Source organism: Erinaceus europaeus, chromosome 7 (assembly GCF_950295315.1).
Source record: "Erinaceus europaeus chromosome 7, mEriEur2.1, whole genome shotgun sequence".
Lineage (NCBI taxonomy): Eukaryota > Metazoa > Chordata > Mammalia > Eulipotyphla > Erinaceidae > Erinaceus > Erinaceus europaeus.
The window spans coordinates 1,670,385-1,693,884 of NC_080168.1; the positions used below are offsets into that span (position 1 = coordinate 1,670,385).

The following is a 23,500-nucleotide window of genomic DNA, read 5'->3' on the forward strand; positions in this document are numbered from 1 at the left end:
CTCTCTGCGAAGGTGGGGGGGAGGCAGCAAAGAGGCCGCAGCCCTGTTTCCCCCCAGAAGAGAAGAGTGTTGTGTGGGCCTGGGGGGGGGGGCGTGCAGACCCAGCCTGCGTGGATGGGTGGGCACGGTCCTCCTCTCAGCCTGGAGGGAGCTGCCCCTTCCAGGGTTCACTGGGGTCTCTGCTGGCACCCCTTCCTTGTCCCTCTGTTTCCCCTACCCCAGGACTGGGGCTGCCTCAATCTGGAAGAATCCCTCCTGTGGCCATGGCTGCTCCCTGGGTCCCCTTGAAGCTCCATTTCTAGCACTGTCCCCCCACGTCTGCATCCGGCCCTGGCAGACAGGAAGAGCCGGGTCAGGGTCACATCCATGGCCAGTCTGCATAGCCCCCCCACCCCCTGTCGCGGGAACCTCAGGCCTGGGGACTTCCAGCCCCACCCGCCCCAGCTCTGCAGCTGGCCTGTTGGCCCCTGAACCACACTCCCCGCTGCTCTCCATTTGCTTTGGCTGTGCTGCCGGGGACGGGGACACCGGCTGGCCTGGGCACATGGCCGGCTGGAGGGCATTTCCTTTGCCAGGCCGGCCACTGTCTTACCCTGGGTGGGAGCTGGCCTTTTGCTGGGGACCTGGTAGCACCCCGCGTCCTCACTGAGGGTGCCAGGCCTGAGTGAGGGTCCCCTCGTGGGGTCTTGAGCTGCCATCCCTGACTGGGTTCTGGCTGCCCACCCGGTCTGCCCGCTGGGCCATGAGTCACTCATGGGAGCAGGTCTGCCCACGCGCCTGCTGGGAGCCCGCCTCACCGGCCGGCCCGGCCGGCTTGGAGTGCAGCTGAGGGTGCGGCTTGTCAGGGGGGTGGGCACTGAGGCAGCTCCCTGTCCCCAGGGCCCAGGGAGGAGTGTGTGTGTGTGGGGGGTGTCAGGACCCCTGAGGTAGTGGAGGCTCTAGTGGTAGGTAGGTACCCACTGGGTGGAGACCAGCAGGGGTGGAGTCGGAGGTGCACCCCTTCATCACCCACCATATCCTGCCCGTGTCCCCTGCAGGGGACGAGCTGGAGCTGATGCGGCCTGGCGTTTACCGCAACGTGGCGCGGCAGCTGAACCTGCCCCTGCAGTCTGAGCCGGTGGTGACAGACGCCTTCCTGGCTGTGGCCGCCCAGATCTTCTCTGCGGGTGCGTGCCCACCGTGGGTGGCAGGCAGGGTCCCAGGTGTGGAGTCGGGCCTGCACCCGGTGACCATACAGTGAGGTGGGCGTCTCCCTTGATTCAGGGGGCTGAGGCCTGCTGGGCAACTGCCCTCCCCCCGTACTTGGTCTGCTCAGGCACCAAGGGGGTACGGGACCCCAAACCCTGGCTTCCTGTGACGTCCCATACTGACCACCCCTCCCTCCAAGCTGCGGTCTGCACACAGGCCAGTGGGACACCTCCCCAGGTCCCTTGTCCCTTGCTCTGTCCCCTCTTTGCTGTCCGGCCTTGCTGTCCAGCTCCTCAGCCCCCTCTTTCCTGTGAGGTCACTGTCCAAAGAGGTTGCCTCCCCACCTGGGACACCCTGTGACTGACCTCTCGTCTCGTGTCCCACCATGTCCTGTGGGCCCGCGTCCCAGCAGGCCCCAGCCCCCGGGGTAGCATGAGAATGGTTGTCCTGAGGTCACTCTCAGCTGGCTGTGAGGTGGGGGTCCCCTGAACAGCTTCCTGCAAGTTGGACACTCTGGGGTGAGGGGACTCTGTTCAGCCTGTGACCTCAGGCCTGGTTTCCTGTGGGGAGGAGGATGTGGCAGACTGTGGTCTGAAGTCTCGCCCTGCGGGGAACCTCAGCCGGCCTGGTGACCTCCACCTGCCCTTGTGTGTGTGTGTGGGGGGGGACTCTGCTCAGGCTTAGTCGCTGCGTTGATGGACACAGATCACAGCCCTGCCTGCACTCCTCTGGCCCCTCCTCTCCCCATCTGGCTGCAAGGTCGTCTGGGGTGGGGTCCCCCAGCTCCTGTCCCTCCATGGGGACCACCTGCTGCCCCTTGGGGCTGCCTCCCGCTCCCCCTGCCCCACTGGCCGGCCCCTCCCTGTTCCTCAGCCCGCCTGCTGTCACTGGCTCCTCTGGCAGGGGGCGGCCCTCTGGGCTTGGGCAGGTGTGTGTGTGGTGTGTGTGGTGTGTGTGTGTGTGTGTGTGTGTGTGTGTGTGTGTGTGTGTTGGGGGCTGTGCACTGATACGCAGGTGTGCAGGCATGGGGGTGCATAGGGGTACACAGGGCAGAGGGGTGCAGGTGTACAGGCAGACAGGTATACAGGTGCGGGGCGCAGATACACATGTACAAGTTACAGGTGTGTAGATGTGAGTGCAGGCGCACGGGTGCATAGGTGAGCGGTTGTCAAGGGCAGCCATGTGCAGGCACAGGTGTGGAGGGGTGTGCCCAGAGCAGATGTGTGCAGCTGTCCGGGGTACACAGGTGTGCACAAGCAGGTGTGCACTGGAGCCTGACCCAGGATGGGAGGGGGTGGGGTGGGGCAGGGGCTGGCGGAAGGCTTGGTGGGGGGGTGGGCTTGGTCCCTTCCAGGGCCTGTGCTGACTGCCGTCTCCCTGCAGGCATCACATGGGGCAAGGTGGTGTCCCTGTACGCGGTGGCCGCCGGGCTGGCCGTGGACTGCGTGCGGCAGGCCCAGCCCGCCATGGTGCACGCCCTCGTCGACTGCCTGGGCGAGTTTGTGCGCAAGACCCTGGCCTCCTGGCTGAGGCGGCGAGGAGGATGGGTGAGGGGCTGGGGGTGCGGGAGCGGCGGTGGGCGAGGGGCTGGGGTGCGGCTCTGGGGGTGTGATCACTGGCCGTCCCTCTCCCTCAGACTGACGTGCTCCAGTGCGTGGTCAGCTCAGACCCCGGCTTCCGCTCCCACTGGCTGGTGGCCGCGCTCTGCCGCTTCGGGCGCTTCCTCAAGGCTGCCTTCTTCCTGCTGCTGCCCGAGAGATGAGTGCCGGAGGGCTGGATGGCAGGGACCCTTGGGGCTGGCCTCTGGGGTCAGGGTACTGCCCTCGTCCAGCCGGACCTGCCCTCCTGGGAGGAGGTGGGGGTTGCTGCAGCATGCCCGGTGTGGGCTCCAGTCCCGGAGGGAGCAGGGGTGCGGCTACGAGTGCGGGGAACCCAAAAGGACTTTGTACTACTCAATAAAGTGTCACCTCAGCCCAGGTGACAGGACGACCGTCTGTGCTCAGTGCCCACGTCCCTGGGACCGTCTGTCCCGTGATCTTGTGTCCCTGTGACTGTCTCATGGTCTCGTGCCTGTCCTGGTGCCATCTGTCCTCTGTGGCATCGTGCTGCATGCAGCTGCCCTGGCAGTGGACAGGACTCTGTGTCCAGCACCATCTGAATCAAGGCTCTTGCTCCCACGGGTCATGAGAAACTCACACCTGTGTGCCTTCTCCACCCCGCACCCCTACTCCCGGGTGCAGTCACCTTGCCCATGGGGCGCCCTTCTCCCCAACCTTACGTGCTGGCCCTGGCCACTGCCCTTCCCTCTGAGGCTCTCCAGACCCCTGGCCATGCTTGTGGTCCCATCAGGGCCAGGGACACAGTTTCTCTGCCTCAGTTTCCCCCGGTGTGTTTTGGGGCGCACCCCGGGACTGCTGGTTGCTGACTTCCTGAACAAGAATCCTGAGGAAAAGGCTTAGGAGCTGGGGTACAGCCTCCCCCCCCCCCCCCGCACTGTGCCTTGCAGGGTGGCTCTCAACACCACCACAGCCTCCAAGAGGAGAACTTGGAGGGGGAGCCCTGCTGTGCAGCCTGGGGTGGGGTGGGCAGATTTGCGGAGGAAGCCGCAGAATCCTGGGAGTCCCCATAGTGGCATCCCGGCGTGTCCCTCAACAGGAGGCAAGAGCCTCAGCCTGGGCCAGGTGCAGCCCAGCGACGTGGGGACAAGGGGCGGCGGGTGCAGGGCACACGGTGTAGGAGTGGGCAAAGACGGCAGAAGGACAGAAGGGATATGGGACCTGCAGGGAAACGGGATGGAAGGGGACATGACACTTCTGGGGAGAGAGACATTCGGAACACTCGGTCATCGGAGGACTCAGAGACAGATCCCAGTGGGGGAAGACGGGAAGACGGTCTGAGGGTGCAGCAAAGACTGAGCGACTCCTCAGTCTGAGTCAGAGTGACCAGTTTGCCCTGGGAGGCATGGTGGTGACACCCAGCTTAGCAACTGACCAGCTGACCGGGCAGTGGCACAGTGGGCACTCAAGCCCCTAAGCTCCATCCCAAGCACTGCCAGAGTGGTGTTCTGGTCTGTGTTTTATTTATTTATTTATTTTTTTCCCTCAGTGCTGACACTACAAATCATGGCTCCTGATGCCCCCTGCCCTTTCCCCATTTTATTGTATAGGACAGAGAGAAACTGAGAGGAGGGGAGAAAGAGGAGGGGAGGAAGACAGGCACCTGTAGACCTGCTTCATCACTTGTGAAGTGATACCCCTGCAGGGGGGAGCCAGGAGCTTGAACCCGGATCCTTGAGCAGTCTTTGTGCTTAGTACTATGTGTGCTTAACCAGGTGCGCCACTGCCTGGCCCCTGTGGTGTTCTGTTCTCTCTCGTCTCTCTGATTGATAAATAAATCTCTTAAGGAAATAAAAAGTTGGCAGCTTGGCCAGGGAATAGCATAAAGGTTATGCAAAATGGCGTTCCTGTCTGAGATTCCAAGCTCCTGGCTTCAAGCCTCCCCCCCCTCCCCCAGCATAGAGCAGAGCTGGGGCAGGGGGTGACTGACGGAGGGTGACAGTGACGCAGAGTAGACGGGTGCTGGCTGCCTGCCACTCGATGCCCACACACTCAGGTGGCCCACAGTGGACCTTCCTGTTACGGCTGAGCGTCCTGCCCAGTAAGGATTGTGATGTGGGCGTCAGGGAGGCGGCTCACCTGGGAGTGTGCTACCTGACTGAGTGCGCGAGACCGTGGTTTGAGCCCCAGCACTGCACTCCATGGATCGTGGATCGGTGCCACGCTGTCTCTCTCTGCCTCCTCATTTCTGTCCCTACTTGAAGTACAAATTCAGCAGCAGTTGGCCCAGTAGTGGTGGGATCATACATGTAGGAGCCCCCCAAACTACATGGCACACTCACGTGTAATCTAAGCCAGGAGCTGCGGTTGCTGTTTCTAAGATTGCCAAGTTAATGGGGGTGGAGGTGCAGAGAAGACAGCATCTCTTCAGCTGGAACTCAGCACCTCCAGTTCAAGGGCTCAATGCTCTGCCCACTGCACCACCTCCTTCCGTTACAGCCGTCATTTCTGACAGAAAGAGGTCACGAGTCAAGAAGAAAAAGGCACCACCGGGGGCCCCCAGCCCTGACTGTTCCCCCCCACTAGGGGACACAAGCTAGAATTGACAGGGTCCCCCTCAAAAGGGCAATCTTTTTTTTTTTTTTTTTAATTGCTATCAGGGTTATCGCTGGAGCTTGCTGTCTGCAATGACAAACCCACTACTCTTGGAGATCATTTATTTTCCCCCTCTTTTTTTGGGGGATAGATACATAGAAATTGAGAGGAGGGGAGTTAGGAAAAGAGACAGCTGCAGCCCTGCTTTACTGCTCAAGAAACTTCACCCTTGCAAGCAGGGACCAGGGACTCGAACCTGTCTTTGTGCATTAAAAAAAAAAAAAAAAATATATATATATATATTTTCCCTTTTGTTGCCTTTGTTGTTTTTCATTGTTGTTGTAGTTATTATTGTTATTGATGTCAGCACTGTTAGGACAGAGAGACATGGAGAGAGGAGGGGGAGACAGAGAGGGGGAGAGAAAGACACCTGCAGACCTGCTTCACCGCCTGTGAAGTGACTCCCCTGCAGGTGGGGAGCCGGGGGCTCGAACTGGGATCCTTACGCCGGTCCTTGTACTTTGTGCCACGTGCGCTTAACCTGCTGAGCTCCCTGCCATGTGCATTTTTTTTTTTAAAGATTTTATTTATTAAAGAGGAAAACAGGAGAGAGAGAAAGAACCAGACGTCACTCTGGCACATGTGCTGCCAGGGATTGAACTCAGGACCTCATGCTTGAGAGTTCAAAGCTTTATTACTGCACCACCTCCTGGACCACTATATACTTTTAAATTTTTGTATTTTTATTTTCTTAGTGAATAGAGAGAAATTTGGAGGGGGAAAAAGACACACAGACAGGGAGAGAGACGGACACCGCAGCCCTGCTTCACTGCTCATCAAGCTTCCCTCTCCCTGCAGGTGGGGACCGGGGGCTTGAACCTGGCTTCCTTTGTTCTGTAATATGCGCTCAGCCAGAGGTGCCACCACCGGGCAGTGAATAATTATATCTTAAACCGAAAAAGCTGGCCAGGGTAAGCTGATGCTGTGGGCAAGCTCGGGCTGTAGGGAAGGGGCAGTGAGGGGTCCTGGGCTCTGAGCCTGACTTGAACCTGCTGGCAGGGCTGTGAGTCTCTCCAAGTGGGGACTGCTTTCTCCGGGCAGGGACACCAGCAGGACACCTAGGGAGGCCCTCTGGGTCACATGGTGGGGGGGGTCAGTGATGAGGGCAGACATTCTCAGGCTGGCTGCCTCCCCCAGAACCTGGAGGCCTCACACGTCACACGTGACCAGAGGGAGCAGCTCGGGTCCTACGCCCCACTGAGGCCGATAGCCCCCCGCCCCGAGGCCAGGCCAGGCCAGGGTCGCTCTAGAAGAGCCAGCCCCCATACCCTCACCACCCAGGACCACACGGTGCTCCCCAGATCAACGCCCAGCCGTAAAAATAAAGGCCTTTTATTTGGTTTTTCTCTGCCGTCACAGGAGCCTGGGTGGCCGGCAGCCGAGGGCACACCCACCCCACACAGCAGTGCCCGTGGCGGCGGGTCACGGGGTCACCTTCCGGTAGGTGATGTGAAGGTGCTGCGTCAGCGGCTGGGTGGTGGTTGCCATGGAGACCGTCTGCTCCAGTCTGCCTTCGGAATTCAGCCGGAACTTGCGAGTGATCTGCAGGACAGCAGCCGCGGGGTTTCCTGGAGCCACTGGAGCCACGGGGACCTGCCCTCCTGCCCCCCCCATCACAGCCTGGACAGCAGTGTTCCCCCCATGCAGCCTGTGGGCACCAAGGGGACTGGCCTGCCCCTGCATGGCCAGGGGACATGGGTGGTCTCATCTCAGCCTGGGCCTTGTTGTTGCCACCCAGGGCTCTGTGCCCGCACGGTGCTCTCCTCTCTCTTCCGGTTTGAGGGTAAGAGACAGAGACAAGCCTGAACCCAGCTAAAGTGTGAGCGCTACTGAGGGAGCTCAGCTGTATTTTTTAAAATATTTATTTATTCCCTTTTGTTGCCCTTGTTGACTCATGTCAGGCATGAGTCTTTGCAAAATCGTTATGCTGTCTCCCTAGCCTGCCTTCTCTCTCCCTTTCGTTCTTCTTGCTGGGGCACAGAGCCCACAAGACTCCACCTCTCCCATCAGACCCTTCCCCTTTTTCCAGAGTGGTAGAGACACATGGCACAGCCCCACCCGTCATGAAGCTTCCCCTCTGTATGCTCCCACGTGCTGGCCAGGACCCCCAGGCCCTGATGCAGGTGATGTGAGCATCCCGACGGGTGGCCTCCCTCCTGCCCCTGCTGGCGCTTCTCCTGTCAGCAAGGGATCCCTCTCACGGCACCCGGCTGGATGGCGTCTGTGCCCCTCCTGAGCCTGGACTGTGCGGGCAGTAGGGGGAGGTCCCCAGGGTCCCCAGCATTCTAGCATCCAGACAGAGATGCTATCGACCGCCTGAGCAGAGAAGCAGCCAGGAAAGCCAGACTTGGGCAGGCGGGGGTGGGGGTGGGGGTCTGTTTAAAGGCCTCAGAGACCAAGGCTGGGTCCTTGAGTGAGGTAACGTGTATGCTCTACCAGGCGCCCCACTGCCCGGCCTGAGTGACACAGTCCTTAATAAACGGATCAGAGGGGTAGGGGTATAGCAGAATGGTTATGCAAAGAGACTTTCATGCCTGAGGCTCTCAGGTCCCAGGTTCAATCCCCCACACCACCATAAGTCAGAGCTGAACAGTGCTCTGGTATAAAAAAAAGAGATCAAAGAAGAAATTGTGTGTGTGTGTGTGTGCGTGGGGGGGAAGGATTAGGAAATATTCAGAGATGACTGAAAACAAAAAGACAGCAGATCAAAACTGGCTCTAGGGAAAATCTGTCCCTAGAAGCGACTGCTTCCACTTAAACAGAAGATGCAAAGGGCTGTCTGGCTTCCCAGGGAAGCCTGGAGCGCTGCCTGGACCCAAAGCCAGCAGGAGGGAGGGAGGCAGGCAGCAAAGCCCAGACAGTCAGAGCAGAGGTAACACGGGAAAGGAACAAGCAGAGCTTGGAGATGGGGAGACCCGCCTTCAGCTAGAGGGGAGTTGCAGCGGGGGCAGCTCAAGCCAAGGGGGCTGGAACCCGGGGACCTGGGGCCGGGCTCCTGAGCTGAGTGGGAGGGACAGATGGCCCAGCAGGGGCTCACCTGCTCCACGTGGGGCTCCTTGGAGAATGAGATCCTGGCGATGGACCGAGAGGCGATGCTCAGCTCCTGCCCGTTCACCTCGCCTTCTTCCACTTCCACGATGCCTGGGGGCAGGGGGGAAGTGCCAGCCCTGAACGCCTGCCGCCCTCCCCCCCACATCAGGGAGCCCCAGCAGGACTGTGACCCCCAAGTGCCCAGCCCCCCCAGGGCAGTACCTGTGTTCTGGGCGCTGATGAAGGCCACCTTGTTGGTGTCGGGCTTGAGGCGGATGAAGCCGCACTCCCGGTGCAGGGGCTTGTGCGTGTCGGGGTGGAAGGCATTGAACCTGCGGCCGGTGGGGGTGGGCAGCCAGCTGAGTGAGCACCCCCTCCAGGCTCCCCGGCCCCCACCTGATGGCTGCAGTGACGGTCACGGCCTTGAGGACAGGCCCGGCTCTCCTCACTGAAAATGTGTCTCCCCAGCCCTTGCAGCCCCTCAGAGGACAGAGAAGGTGGGGGAACCTGAGATCTGTGGGTCAGTGAGAATCTGAGCCCCCCCAGATGGCTCAGCGGTCACCAAAACCGGAGTGATATCCTCGGTGATACTGGGGAGGACAGGCCTCATCCTCAGAGTCGTGGGGTACAGCTCCCCCCCCCCCCCCGCCTGGTGACACCGGGGGACCGGGAGGGAGCCAGGGGCGCACACATTTCTCCATCTCCACACCCGGGCCAACAAGCCTCTGGCCCCAGCTGCAGGACCCCGACTCACGAGAAGTTGAGCATGGGCTGGCCCACGTGGGAGATGTGGGCCTCCTCCAGGTACCGGAAGGGCTGCAGCGTGGGGAAGGCGCCGGCGCCCGGCGGGTCCGACAGCCAGGTCCCCAGCATCCAGGACAGCGGCTCCACCACCGGGCTCATCCTGGGGGGCTCTGTGGGCAGAGGCCAGAGAAGTGAGAGGGGCAGCAGAAGGCCTCAGGTGGGTGGTCTGGAGTGTCCCTGTGGGCGAGACTGGAGGTGGGCTGCAAGGAGCTCCGGTGGGGCCCCCGGGGGACAGCCCTGCCCCATGGCATGCGAGGCTGCCTTCATCCCGCTGTCCCACCTGAGGCTGCTCCACACCCCGGCCCCAAACAGGTCCTCGGCCATCTCCACATCTAAGTGCCACTGCTCTAGGGGACGCCAGGTTGGTTCACACGTGGAAGTCAGTTCTGCCTGCTTCTTGTGCCCTCCCAGCGACCCCCGTGGGTGGGCTCTGCCTCCTGGGCAGCGCTCTGAGGGCTTCTCAGCACTGGGGACAGCACTGTCCCAGGGCGTGAGCACAAGACAGACTTCAGGAGAGATGGGGGTTGAAGGGGAAGCAGAGAGGAACAGCAGCGAGCGCTGGGCCCGGCTGTGGTGCCAAGCCTGGTGTGCAGATGCCAGCAGCCAGCAGCCGCGGAGGAGCAGGGAGCAGGCCGCGGCCACTACTCGGTCTTGTCCCCGAGGTCAGGAGCCACGCAGACGCCCCTGGGGGAAGCCGGGCTGAGAGATCTGAAGCCATAGCAGGCAGAGCTCAACAGAGGAGCCAAGAAGAACACACCCGAGCTCTGGTGTTGACAGGGAAACGTCCTGACTGGATCACACAGCAAGACCTGAGGCTGTGGGGGGAGAAGCTTCCTAAAATAGACCAGGCACACAGGCATCTCAGGACCTGGGCCTGTGGAGTGGAACAGCGTGTCCGCTGGCCCTGGGGCACACCGGGAAGGCAGAGGGAGCAGGCCTCGGCCACAGGCAGAGGACGGCTGAGTCAGGGGGGCTGGCGGCGAGGGGGATGTGTGCCAAGCCTCTGCTCCACTGAGGGCAAGGCAAGTAGCGAGGCCGGGTGCTGCTGGCGGGAGGCATACGGCTCAGGACCGAGCACCAGCACTGCAGGGGAGGGAGCGGATACGGCACAGGGGCGGCCCTGGTGCTGTGCTGTGTGTCTGGCTCACCCTTCCTCCGTTCCTCTGACTGAAAAGGCAAACTCACACGTGTGAGGCTCTAGAGCTCTGGGGAGAGACAAAGGAGAGAAACGGTCTGACCTGTGCTAGGCTGTCGAGCTCTTCTGGAAGGTTCAGGGAAATGAACCTCGTACGTGGTCAGAGAGGAACACTGCTTCCAGAAAGCACAGCCCCATGTCTGGGTCTAGCACAGGGGCAGAAGCTCCTGGAGATGGAGCCCAGAAATGTGCATTCCTGAGACTCTGCTGGGCTTGAGAGTGGGGTGGGGCCTGGGCAGCAGCCCGAGTGCCTGGGACGAGGGGGCAGGGGTGCAGACGGGAGGGGAGGGGGTGAAGTGGGGACTCTGTCTCACTGCCCGCTGTGGGAGCACTTAGCGCCACCCTTTACTCGGAACTCTGTCCCGGGCACAGACGAGGGGTGCCTGGCCTGTTGCTGCAGGCGGGCAGGGGCACCTGTGTGCCAGAAGCCGCCCGGCTCCGTCCTCAGCGACAGATGCCGCAGGGACGCTTGCTAGGGAGCCGGGCGGGGAGTCAGGTGGAGGACTGCGGGAGGGACCCGCCTATCACCCCGGCCTGGCTCACCTGGCTCTGCCAGGCTTTTTCTGATTTCGTCTGCCTTCTGTGACAATCGCAATCCACGCTTACCCGCTGTTTGGCCACGCAGGGGAGAGCAGGCTTACCCATCTGACGGGGAGCCGCGAGGAAATGTCTGCACCTGCCAGCCCAGCTCAGGGTGTGCCCACTCCCGGAGCCTTCTGGGAACTGTAGTTCCGCACCAAGGGCGTGACCTGGGGAAAGGCCGCTGTCTGGAAGGGCGGGGGGGGGGGCAGGTGGGCACAGCCCTCTGGCACGGCTCTGAAAGCAGGTTTCCCCACTGTGCACAAGCAAAGTGGCGCCGTGGCACCTGGCAGGTGGGGGGCAGATGGTGGGGCACCCAGCGTGGGCGCAGGATGCCACTCGCAAAGACCCAGCCCTGCAGCGAGGCCGGACCGAAGGAGCCTCTCTTTCTCTCTATCCTATCAAATAAAATACAAAGAGGAGAAGGAGAAGGAAAAGGGAGGGGCAGGCGGCAGTCTCCTCATGACGTACAGGGGCTCGGGCTCAAGCCCGTCTCAGCTGCCGAGGGCAAGTTTCATGACTGGCGAAGCAGCACTGCAGGCGTCTGTCTGTCTCTACTTCCCCTTCCCTCTTGACTTCTGTCCCTACCCAAGACACAGACAAGAGGCAGAGTTCCCACATGAGCTCCAGCTGAACCCAGAAGTTTAGAAACCCTCAACTACCGAGCCAGATCTCGCCACAGGAAACATTTTGTGGATGACAGCCCGTCACACTCTGTCACCCGCGCAGAGCAGGCGGGGCAGACGGACGGGAAGCAGCCAGTGCTCCCGCAAGACACCGAAGGAAACCAGACAGTGACTCTCTGCAGATGCTGTGGCAGATGTGACCGTGTCAACCCAAAGCCGACTGAAAAGCAGGCAGGACTGGGGCCGGGCAGTGGTGTGCCCCGCTGAGCACACCAGGGTTCAAGCTCCTGGTCCCCACCTGCAGGGGAGAAACTTTGCAAGTGGTAAAGCAGGGCTGCAGGTGTCTATCGTCCATTTTCCCTATGGATTTCTGTCTGCTCTATGCAATACATAACTAATATATATATATATTTAAACTTTTTAAATTTGTTAATGAGAAACATAGGAGGAGAGAGAAAGAGCCAGACATCACCCTGGTACATGTGCTGCCGGGGACTGAACTCAGTCAGGACCTCATACTTGAGAGTCCGATGCTTTATCCACTGCGCCCCCTCCCAGACCACCATAACTAATATTTTTTAAACAGAGGAGAAAACAAGCGGGAGTAGTGGCAGCATTTGGTAGCGTGGTCAATTACTAAGACTGGTGTCACCAAACCGAGGGGGGCCCTCGGTTCTGACACGGGGGTCCTCAGCCATGTCAGTGGGGACAGGGTCACGGGACACAGGAGCTCTCGAGAGCTGCTGGGAAGGCTCGGTGAGAGCAAGAAGCATGGAGGTGGGCACGCTGGAGGCTGTGGTTGCAGAGGAGGCCCCTTCATGGGCTTTACCTCCAGGAACCCCACGGCTCGCCCATGAGATTCTCAGGAGGGGAGACAACACCGTGGTTCTGCACAAGACTTTCATACCTGAGGCTCTGAAGTCCCAGGTTCAATCCTATGACCCAGAGCTGTAGAGTGCTCTGGTTAAAAAAAAACAAATGAGGAGGAAGGTGGGGGAAGGAGAGAATCTCAGGCTGGCAGTTGGTTTTGAAGCCAGCTGCACATTCTCCCAAACGGCTGGGGTGCATAGTGGGCACTTTACCAAGGCTCCGTCTCACCCAAGCTGGGGAAGAAAGGAAAGAGACATCTGTGAAGTCGCACAGGCTCTGGGAAGGCTGAAACTTAATCCATACAGGGAGGGCCTCGCCATGCCAGGGCCCCAGAACAATAACAGGGATTAGGCCGGAGACGCCCCAAGGTGCAACTCCAGGGAAGGAGCTTCCAGAGGACCCAGAGGCTGGGGGGAGGAGAGACACAGCAAAGGGACTGAACCCGGGCTCACCTTCAGCACTGGAGAGGGGGTACACACAGTCCAGGGCCTGGGACACCCCTGGGTGAGGCCTGGTCCCCCGTTTCAAGCCCCTTTCAAAAAGATGACAAAGCTCCCCTCTTGTCAAGAAAAACACGACCGGGGAGACAGAGCCAGCACCAGTGCCCGCCTCGGACGTGGCAGGGGTTCTGGGAAGATCAAACTCAGGGGTCGGTGTGAGTCACCTGCCGAGGGCCCAGTCAGGATCAGGACAAGCGGGAATGTGTGAGACAGAGGAACAGCGAACGCCTCTGCGGGACAGGAAGGGGCAAGGCCGTCCAGGAGTCTCCCCAGAGCAAGGGCAGAGAGGGTGGGGGGGTAGAAGATGAGAGAGGAGAGATGGGACGAACAGGCGAAGGCGTGGAACTGAGCGCCTGCCTGCCAGTCACAGAGAGGCCACAGGTGCAGAGGCTCAGAAAACAACTCGGGCGAACACCTGGCCCTGGAGGCAGGCGCAGTGGGTGAAGCGTGAGGCGCAAGCAGCAGGGTCCCGGCCTGACCCTACGCGCGCCCCGTGCCAGGGTGCTGCCCTCTCCCTCATGAACATGGCGTGGGAGGGGTAGACTGCATGACAGCTATGCTAGCGGCCCTCCTGCCTGAGGCTCTGAGCTCCCAGGTCCAGTCCCCAGCACCACCATCGGCCAGAGCTGAGCAGGCCTCTGGTCTGTCTGCATCTTTCTCTGTGTCTTTCATTTAAAGATAAATAAACCTGGGGTGGGTGGGTGGGGAGAATACAGGTCCATGAAGGATGATAAATGACATAGTGGGGGTTGTACTGTTAAATGGGAAACTGGGGAATGTTATGCATGTACAAACTATTGTATTTACTGTTGAATGTAAAACATTAATTCCCCAATAAAGAAATAAATTTAAAAAAGAGAAATAAAGTATATATATTTATTTATATATATATATTTATCGCTGAGGCTCTGTGCCTGCACCACGAATCCCCTGCTCCTGGAGGCCACTATTTTCCCATTTTGTTGCCCTTGTTGTGGTCATTATTGTTGTTGCCATTGCTGTTGTTGTTGGACAGGACAGAGAGAAATGGAGAGAGGAGGGGAAGACAGAGAGGGGGAGAGAAAGACAGACACCTGCAGACCTGCTTCACTGCTTGTGAGGCAACCCCTGTGCAGGTGGGGAGCCGGGGGCTCGAGCTGGGATCCTTAAGTGGGTCTTTGCGCTTCACGCCATGTGTGCTTAACCCGCTGCGCTACTGCCCGACCCCCATAAAGTATATTTTAAATGTAAAATGAAAATGTCCTTTAAAAAAAAGTGGCTGGGGCCGTGGCACACCTGGTTGAGCGCACACAGTGCAACGCACGTGGATACAGGTTGAAGACACCGGCCCTCCTTTCAGGGAGGGAGCTTCTCGAGCGGTGAAGCAGATCTGCAGGTGTCTCTCTGTCTCCCCTTCCCCTCTCAGTTTTTCTCTGTCCTAGCAAGCAAATAATAAAACAGAGAGAAAAAATTAGTAAAGACTGTGGCCTGGGAAGCAGTGCCGTGGATAAGGCATAGGGCCCTCAACGGGAGCTACCAAGCCGACCCCCAGCGCCGCACAGGAAGCAGTGGTGCTCTGGCTCGCGCTCTCTCTCTCTAGCAGATGCCTCGCCAAAGTGCCAGAGAAGCTTGAAAGAAGCTGGGGAGGGGAGGGGAGGGGAGGAGCGGCCTCACTAGGGAGCCAAGACGAAGAGGAGCAGAACCCTACACAAACGGGCTCAGTGCTGCACAGGTGCCCCGAGAGGGGAGGGAGGGGAGGGGGAGAGGGTGACAGCGTACACGGGACAAGGAGAGCAGGGGGGATTAGATGAGGTCGATGGCAAAGCATTTCCTTTCCCTTATGCCAGTAACAATAGCGCCCGGTGTGACTACAGCACGCAGTAAGTACCACACTGGGCGAGGGGAGAGGGAACTACTGCGAGCAGGCACCGAGAGCGCAAGCAGAGCTCTGCAACCTCACCAGCAGGAGGGATCTATGCCTGGGATTCGAGGACAGGCGACCCCAAAGAGCTGTCAATCATTCATCAGTGTGACAGACATACCAGCTGAATGAACAGCACAGACTAAAGGCGGTAGCGCCTTGTGACAGAAAGACCCAATGGGACGGCAACAGGAGGGACCAGCGCAGCGTCAGGCAGGTGAGGACACCCACAACAAGACGTTCTCGACGGTGGAGATGCAGCAGCCCCCGCAAACGGGGAGCAACACAAGGATGCCCAGCCCGCCACCCACCACGGGCGGACAACGCAGGGCCAGGGCCAGCCAGAGCAGCCAGACAGGAAGATGAAAAGACACCCCAGTGGGAAAGAAGAGAGACCCTCTGCTTGCAGATGATATGCTCTTACGTAAAGACAACCCTCAGGACCCCACAGAAATGCTGCTAGGAAAAAACAAAACAAGATGAAACAAGACAACCTGAACTCAGATTAGCAGGATACAATGTCCACAGGAAAACCAGGTGTGTTTCTCTGACACAATGAGCAGTATGAGGAAGGAAATTACAGGGCAGGGGTAGACAGCATAATGGTTAGGCTCCAAAGTCCCAGGTTCAATCCCCTACACCACAATAAACCTGAGCTGATCAGTGCTCTGGTAAACAAACAAAGGAAAAAGGAAATTACAGGAACAGCTCTTTCTGCAAGAGTATCCAAGAGAATAAAAGACTTAAGGGTTAAGTTAGCAAGGAAGTGAGATCTTTGTACAACTAGAGCTACAAAACATGTAAGAAAGGAAGAATAATAAGTCAATAAAGGGAGACACCCTGTGCTGGGGAAAAAACACAGAAACACACCACAGAAGGGCTGGGGAGACAGTGAAACGGCTACGCAGAAGGCTCACTCCTGACACTTACATGGGGAATAGCTGAGCAGGGCTCTGGGAAAAACCAAACAACCTCACAGGATTCCAGATGAATTGGGGGGGGGGGGGCAGAATAACCACAAGAATTCTGGGAAAGGACGGAATTGAAGGATCCAGGCTTCCCAACTTCAAAACTTAACTAAGCTGGGAGTTGGGCAGTAGTGCAGCAGGTTAAGCGCAGGTGGCACAAAGCATAAGGACCGGCGGAAGGATCCCGGTTCGAGCCCCCGGCTCCCCACCTACAGGGGAGTCGCTTCACAAGCGGTGAAGCAGGTCTGCAGGTGTCTATCTTTCTCTCCCCCTGTCTTCCTCTCCTCTCTCCATTTCTCTCTGTCCTATCCAACAACGACAGCAATAATAACAACAACAACAATAATAAAAAACTATAACAATAAAACAACAAGAGTAACAAAAGGGAATAAATAAATATTTAAAAAAAAAAACCTAACTAAGCTACGTGGAAGCAGTGTCCAGAGTTCAGAGCAACAGGACAGGACACAGCCCAGAAACCCTGGTGATTTCAGACAAGGGTGCAAGGCCGTCTGGTGGGTGAGGAGAGTCTTTTCACCAGTGTTGAGAAACCTAGAGTCCAGGTGCCAGAGAATGAAGCTGGACCCTTACCTCAGACCACACAGAAATATTAACTAAAAAATAAAAAAAAATAAAAAAGGAGCCTCGGACCTAAAACATAAGACCTTCAACGGCAAGAAGTTTAAAAGAAAACAGGCTAAGAGGCTTGGAGGCAGTTCACCTGGGAGAGCACACAGCTGACCAAGCACAAGGCCCAGCACGGCACTGCCTGGAGAATAGGGCACAGATCCTTCTGTGTGGATGGACGGATGGACGGATACACACAAAGACACACACACACACACACACACACACACACACACACACACACACCAGGAATGAGGGTGGGTGTGAGGAGAAGCAGGCTGTGGGTGGGGGCTGAGCAGCCTGGGTCACTCTCAGGAAGGGTGGGCACGGAGAGCTGAGGTGGGGGACACACACAGCCTCCTGCCCAGAGGCCATGGTGCAGCTAACACAGGTGGGACTCCGGGGCACAGGGCTCGGGCTGAGCACTAGGGCCGAACCCCCCCCCCCCAGCCTCCTGAAACCAGAGCCTCGGGCCGGGCGCCCAGCAGGCAGGGCAGGGGCAGGGCGCCCAGTCGGCAAGGGGGAAACACAAGGACCCAGGACTCCAACGGCGCACATTCAGTGCCCAGGGCCCTCAGCAGAGGCGCGCTGGAGGCCACCCCCGGGGCCTCTCCCACACTCTGCTCTGCGCACGGCCCAGCCTCCAGCTCAGGAGTACCCCGCCCCTCTCTGCAGAGAGAGCCATCAGCACAGCACAGCGGTCTCCAGTGACCCCGTGTGGCCGTCCAGCCAGCATCCCTCCTAGCAGGCCCCACCCTGCCAAGCATCCTCCTCCCTGCAGAGACTCTCTACTCAGCTCTCCCCCCACCTCCTTTGGGGCCCTGGGCTCCACTTCTGGATGGGCCGAGTCCCGCCTGCCTTTCCTTCTCCAGCCAGGCTCTGCAGACAAGTACGGGGCTATCAGAATGGGTGCCTGTCCTCACCCCCTCGGCAGCCTAAAAGCAGCCTGGGAGGTTTGGGTGGAACACACCAGACTAGTTACGGTAAACCCCGGAACAAAGTAACCACTTGGTCCAGAGTCCCAAGCCGCTTCCCTGGGAAGATCTGACCTGGGGCGGAGGCGGGATGCAGGGGGATGGCAGGCAACATGGCCGGCAAGATAAATCCACAAGCTTACTATTCAGAGGGGAAAGGCACCCAGGAGAACAGGAAGAGAAACAAGAAAGCCTCAGCTAACCAAATGAAAATAGAAAACAGTGGTCCGGGAGGTGGCGCAGTGGATAAAGCATCGGACTCTCAAGCATGAGGTCCTGAGTTCAATCCCCAGCAGCACATGTGCCAGAGTGATGTCTGGTTCTTTCTCTCTCTCCTCCTGTCTTTCTCATGAATAAATAAATAAAATCTTAAAAAAAAAAAAAAAAGAAAGAAAGAAAAGAAAACAGCAGCAGGAGCAAATCTGAACTCGGTAGCAATCACAGCTGCAAATGGCTACCGACCGAGCTGGGCCCACAGAAGGGGAAAGGAGATAAAGCGTAGAGCAGTCCAGTGGGCAAGGCCCCGATGCCGTCACGGCAGCACATGTGCTAGGGAAGCCCTGCTTCTCTCTCACTAATAAGTGAGCTCTGGCGGGAGTCAGCACCCAGGTTCTGCAAAGACTCCGAGGTCCCAGCTTCTGTCTCTGGCACCACTAGCCAGTGCTGAGGAGCGTGCCGGGGAAAGAAGCAACAATCTGGCAGCTGCGTGGTGGGACACCAGTTTAAGTGCTCGGAGTGCAAAGCGCAAGGATCCCGGTTCGAGCCCCCGGCTCCCCACCCGCAGGGGAGTCGCTTCACAGGCAGTGAAGCAGGTCTGCAGGTGTCTGTCTTTCTCTCCTCCTCTCTGTCTTCCCCTCCTCTCTCCATTTCTCTCTGTCCTATCTAACAACGACAGAAGCAGCAGCAACAATAATAATAACAGGAACAACAATGGAAAAAAGATGGCCGCCAGGAGATGTGGCTTCCAGTGCAGGCACTGAGCCCCAGTGATAATCCAGGAGGGGGAAAAAAAAAAATCTACCTACCTAAGGGGCTGGGTGGCAGCACACTCAGTAGAGTGCACGTCATGTGCTCAAGGACAAGTGGTGAAGCAGTGCTGCAGGTGTCTCCCCCTCTCTGTGTTCCCCTCCCTCTCAATTTCTCTGTCTCTAGGTGATAAATACAAAAATAAATCTTAAAAAAAAAGGTTGAAGGGAGTTGGGTGGTAGCGCAGTGGGCTAAGTGCACGTGGCGCAAAGCGCAAGGACCGGCGTAAGGCAGTGAAGCAGGTCTGCAGGTGTCTGTCTTTCTCTCCCCCTCTGTCTTCCCCTCCTCTCTCCATTTCTCTCTGTCCTAACAACGACGCCATCAATAACAACTACAACAACAACAACAATAATAATAAAACAAGGGCAACAAAAGGGAAAATAAATATAAAAAATTAAAAAAATAAAAAAAGGTTGAAAATAAGACTTTAGGGACTATACAGGCGTGAAGACCCAGGTTCAAGCCCCGGCCCCCCACCTGTAGGGGGGAAGCTTCACAGTGGTGGAATAGGGCTGCAGATATTTCTCCTTTCTCTGTCACTCATCACCATCCATCAAAGAAAAGAAAAAGCCACAGCCACCAAGAAGAATAGGTCATCTGTAGCAGTGAGCCCCAGTGAGAACGGGGGGGGGGGGGGGGATAGTGCAAAAAAATAAAATAAAAGATAAGACTTTGAAAGAACCATCTGGCACTGTGTTCCTGGGCACACCAAGACCAGCTCTGGCTACAGGGAATGGGGGCAGAGCCCAGACTCCCCTGCAGAACAGTGTAGCCAGTGGCCAGACTTATCCTGCCTCCTGCGGCCACTGAGTCACAAGGCGAGAACAGCTGTGCTGCAGAGGGCTGTGAGATTCCACTCGGGCATCTTACACGGCTGCACCAAAGCCCTTGAAGAAAACAAGGGGCCGGGTGGTGGGGCACCTGCTTGAGCACACACGTCACAGCGCACAAGGACTTGCGTTCAGGCTGCTGGCCTCCATCTGCAGGGGGAAAGCTTCAGGAGTGGTGAAGCAGTATTGTCTGTCTCTACCCCCGCTTTTTTAAGAAAAGTAGTTTTTTCTTGCCATGCAGTTTTATTTAAATCTTTATTTATTGGCTAAAGACAGCCAGACATCAAGAGGAAAAGGGGTGAGAGGGAGAGAGACAGACACCTGCAGACCTGCTTCACCAATTGTGAAGCTTTCCCCCCTGCAGGTGGGGAGTGGGGGCTTGAACCCAGGTCCGTGTGCACTGTAACATGTGCACTCAACTAGGTGCGCCACCGCCCGGCCTGTCTCTCTCCCTCTCTCCCGCCTCCTTCCTTCTTGATTTTTGTCTGTCTGTATCTAATAAGTAAGTTAAAATTTTAAAAGTTTGTTTTAAAAGAAAAGAAACAATGACACTCTAAAAATGCCCACATCCCACTGCTTTGCCCAGTGCCACCTTTTCCGTTCTGGGCTCCTGGAGGCTCAGGACAGAAGGGTAGCAAGGCCGGTGGAGGCAGAGCCGGGGTGCTCGCAGAGGGAACAGACCAAGAGTCACATTGGTCACACAGAGTCAGGAAGGGAAGGAGGGGGGCTCTGAAACGGCACTGGGGTGGGCTCAGCCCTGGGGGTAGTAGCTGTGCCAGGAGGAGGGATGTGGGGAGCGGCCCCCTGGCACCACCTGGGCACCGTCTGTGTACGCGTGGAAGGCTGACAGCAGCTAGCGGGATGAGACCAGGGCGATGCTTCCTAGGTGTCAGTGACAGAGGGTGCTTGACCCACACCTCTGAGACGTAAAGACGGCCCAGAAGCCCGGCTTCACAAGAACTGAAGCATGAAACGGGGGGCAGGAAGCAGCAACAGCCGCAAACACACAGCCCCCCTTCCTCCCAGTTCTCAGATGGGCACATGGAAGGACAGGAGACGGACCGACAGGCAACAAGCAGCCTTCCCACGGCAGTGAGGAGAGCCGCTGGGGGCTGGACAGAAGCAGGGCGTGAGACCAACGGCCACTGCCAGGCGCCCTCCGCCATCACTCGGGTCCTGGGCCTGGTGGGGAAGGGCGTGTGGGGAGGTACCGGGCGCCCCCTTGGCGTCGAACCCGCCCCCCCCGCCCGCCTGTGGCTACTGACCGCGGCTGGGGGGCAGCAGGCCGCCGAGGAACGGGAGGCTGGCTCTCCGCAGCGCGTCCAGCTTGGCCTGCAGCTTGCGCACCCGGCCGTCGGAGCGGCTGACGCGCTGGCGCAGGCTCCGCAGCTCACCGCTCTTCTTCTCCACCTGCTCGCGCAGGCAGCACACCTGGCTCTTGCTCTGGCGCGAGGAGAAGCAGTAGGAGTGCAGCGAGTCGATGAGGCGGCAGGCGCCCGACGCCGACAGGATCACCTCGTTGATGGACATGGGGCTGGCGTCGCTGCGCTCGCTCTGCACCGCCTCGGCCGCGGGCTTCGGGGGGACGTCGGCCGGCGGCGCTGAGGGGCTCTGGGGGGGCTTCTGCGGCGTGGCGGGGAGGGACGAGCCGGGGGGGCTCGGGGCCGGGACCCTGTCGGCCACGTCCCTCCTGGGCCTCTTGCGGTCCACGGGCTCCCGGGGCAGGGCCGGCCGCTCACGGGCGTGCCGGGAAGAGAAGCTGTAGGAGTGCAGGGAGCCGATGAACTTGCAGGCCCCGGAGCCCGGCGGGGTAAAGTCATCCACGGACACACCGCCGCGGTCTTCCAGCTCCCCGGCGGCGGCGGTGGCGGCGGCCGAGTCTTGGGGAGACACGCCGGCCTCCTCCTGGCTGCCGGGAGCCGCCTCCGTGCCGGCCTCCGGGTTGTCCTTGCTGCCGGGTCCCGGGGCTTCCATCGGGGCCGGCTGCTCCTGGCCTGTGGTCTCACCCTGCCTGGATGTGCGCTTGCCCCTGTGGGGCTCGGCCTTGGCCATGGGGCTCCCGCTGGGGGCCCCTGCAGCCCCGGCTGCCTCGCCCCTCAGGCCCCCCGCGGCCTTCCTGGGGTCCCTCCGTCTCGCTCGCCCATGGGCCCCGGGCTCCCCCTTCTCTGCCAGGTGGAAGATGGAGGGCACGGCCGTGGGCTTGAGCAGCCGGTGCTGGTCCTCCAGCCTCTTGGAGAAGCTGTCTTTGGTGAAGTGCTCGCTGCAGAGGAAAGAGTACTTGGTCGGGGTCCAGTTTTCTCTCTGGACGGCCTTGAGCCACTGGAGCAGACGCTTGGAGTCCTTCAGGGGAAACCTGCGGGGCAAAGGGCAGAGCTGGGGCGGCCGGCAGGGTGCCCCCCGTGAAACCAACAGTGAGACTGGCACCCTGGGAATTCTCAGACCTGTGCGGGCCGTGCCAGCCTAAAGCAAGTAAAGCCCCGGGGAGAGCTCCTATGGGCAAGTCTCACCGGGGAGGAAAGACCGCTATCTGCTGGTGGCAGAGTGCCCGGGAAACTCTCAGGGCGGCCCCAGGAGAGGAAGTACAGGACCCCCTCACCGTGTGGGGACCAGGGCGGAACGACCAGACCACCGCTCAGCGGCAGGCTGGGCTCAGGCAGCTGAGGCCAGGCTTCCACTGTGACCTCTTTTCTTTCTTACAGAGACAGAGAAGTAGAGAGAGAGAGAGAGAGAGAGAGAGAGGGATGTGCCTTCACGCCGCTTGTGAAGTCCCCTCTCCCCCCAGGGGTCCTTGCTGATGGCGATGTGTGTGGCCTGCCTGCTCCCTGTGCGCCCTCTAAATGCAGGTGGGTCTGGGGGCAAGAGCCAGACGGCCACGGTGCCACGGTGAGGCCACCTGCCCCTCTCTGGCATCAGAGGCTGCTTCCGTGGGCCGGGACTCCACAGGAAGGTCTCAGCTCTGGGACCCCCACTTCCCACGTCCTCAACCCCCAGCACATAAGGCCAGGGGCAGGAGCAGGGCCTCTCTTGGGAAACTTTTTAAAAAAAAAAAAAAAATTTTTTTTAAGCTTTATTTGCCGGATAGAGACAGTCAGAAATTGAGAGGGAAGGGGGTGATAGAGAGGGAGAGAGACAGAGAGACACCTGCAGCCCTGCCTCACCACTTGTGAAGCTTTCCTCCTGCAGGTGGGGACCAGGGGGCTCGAACCCAGGGGGAAACCTTTTAATTAGGTTTGGGGGGTCCCAGGCTGTGGCAGGCCTCGGAATGAAGCCCAGGTTGGTTCTGAACCGGCCGGCAGGCAGCGCTCGAACCCGAGAACACGCCAGCCCGCGGCGGGGAACTTGCGAGAGAGAGAGAGAGAGAGAGAGAGAGAGAGAGAGAGATGGAGACAGAGCTCAGGTCTGGAGCTGGAGGAGTCCCAAAGCAGAGGCCCGTCCTCAGCGCCCCCGAGAAGACTGAACGCAGAAGCCACCGTCGCCGGGGCGCCCCTCCACCGGCCAGGTGCTCGCAGGTTGCGGCCAGGCCCCTGTGAGGTCTCACCTGTCGCGGCCTCCACCTGGCTGCTGGCGGGGAGGGGAGGGAGGCAGGCTGCCCCCAGGCCCGGGGCGCGGGAAGGGTGGGTGCTTCCCGATCTCACGGTTCCGGGCACCGGGGAGGCCGGGGTGGCCGGGGACTGGGCGTCCAGAGGCCAGGTGTCCCGGTGGCCGTGGGCCGGGCCGCGGGGGGCCCGCACCCCGGAGGCCCGTGGCCCAGCCCGGGTGACCAAGGCCGGAGGCTGGGGAGCAGGGGGCTCGGGGGTTCCGGGTTCCGGGGGGCGCGGGGCGGCCCGGGAGGCCAAGGTCACCGCCCGCGCTGACTCACGGCGTCCGGCCCGGCCCGCGCGGCCTCAGTTTCCCCGGGCCGGGGGGGGGGGGGCGGGGGGCGTGGCCGCTCACCTGTGGAAGGACACGGCGCGCTTGTCCCCTTTGCCCTGCCGGTTGGAGCAGTTGGCGGCCGCGCAGCAGATCACCATCGCGGGCGCCGCCGGTCGCGCCGACCAAGCGGCCGCCCCGGAGAGCGCGCGCCGCGGGGACTGGCCCGGCCCGGCCCCCGTACAAGATGGCGGCGCACGGCGGCCCGCACGGACGCCCGGCCCGGCCCTCGGCGCGCCCGGCCCGGCTCGCCCCGGCCCACC

General features: G+C 59.7%; 2 protein-coding genes across 5 annotated transcripts in view; one reads left to right on the plus strand and one right to left on the minus strand.

The window, feature by feature from the left end:
* The window catches only part of BOK (BCL2 family apoptosis regulator BOK), a 4,818-nt gene extending 1,639 nt beyond the window's left edge, over window positions 1-3,179 (plus strand). The window contains exons 3-5 of one of the 2 annotated variants that reach the window (XM_007531984.3): window positions 1,038-1,166; window positions 2,572-2,735; window positions 2,825-3,179. In XM_007531984.3, coding sequence (XP_007532046.3) covers window positions 1,038-1,166; window positions 2,572-2,735; window positions 2,825-2,950 — 419 coding nt within the window. In that variant the 3' untranslated portion in view covers window positions 2,951-3,179. Of the gene's footprint in view, window positions 1-1,037; window positions 1,180-2,571; window positions 2,736-2,824 lie in introns of both variants that reach the window. The other variant, XM_060193622.1, reaches the window with a different exon arrangement.
* A 3,475-nt stretch (window positions 3,180-6,654) lies between these two features.
* Window positions 6,655-23,393, minus strand: THAP4 (THAP domain containing 4). 3 transcript variants are annotated; one of them, XM_060193613.1, is made up of 7 exons: window positions 23,262-23,393; window positions 20,594-21,681; window positions 12,541-12,736; window positions 9,184-9,343; window positions 8,652-8,761; window positions 8,437-8,540; window positions 6,655-6,941 (listed from the first exon to the last, which is right to left on the minus strand). In XM_060193613.1, the coding sequence occupies exons 1-7, from the start codon at window positions 23,336-23,338 to the stop codon at window positions 6,670-6,672; spliced, it is 2,007 nt and encodes a 668-aa protein (XP_060049596.1). In that variant the 5' UTR covers window positions 23,339-23,393; the 3' UTR covers window positions 6,655-6,669. The 3 variants fall into 3 exon arrangements, with proteins under 3 accessions (XP_060049596.1, XP_060049597.1, XP_016047578.1); XM_060193614.1 differs by lacking the exon at window positions 12,541-12,736 and having other exon boundaries at window positions 6,716-6,941; XM_016192092.2 differs by lacking the exons at window positions 12,541-12,736; window positions 20,594-21,681; window positions 23,262-23,393 and adding an exon at window positions 11,070-11,196 and having other exon boundaries at window positions 6,716-6,941.
* Between the last annotated feature and the right edge of the window lie 107 nt (window positions 23,394-23,500).

Excerpts from the sequence above, each read along its gene's own strand:
- THAP4 (XM_060193613.1), bottom strand. The coding sequence starts at position 23,338 with ATGGTGATCTGCTGCGCGGCCGCCAACTGCTCCAACCGGCAGGGCAAA. Across the intron at positions 8,762-9,183 it reads CAGCCCATGCTCAACTTCTC|GTTCAATGCCTTCCACCCCG; the intron begins GTGAGTCGGGGT and ends CACCGGCCGCAG. Across the intron at positions 6,942-8,436 it reads AGGAGCCCCACGTGGAGCAG|ATCACTCGCAAGTTCCGGCT; the intron begins GTGAGCCCCTGC and ends GCTGTCCTGCAG.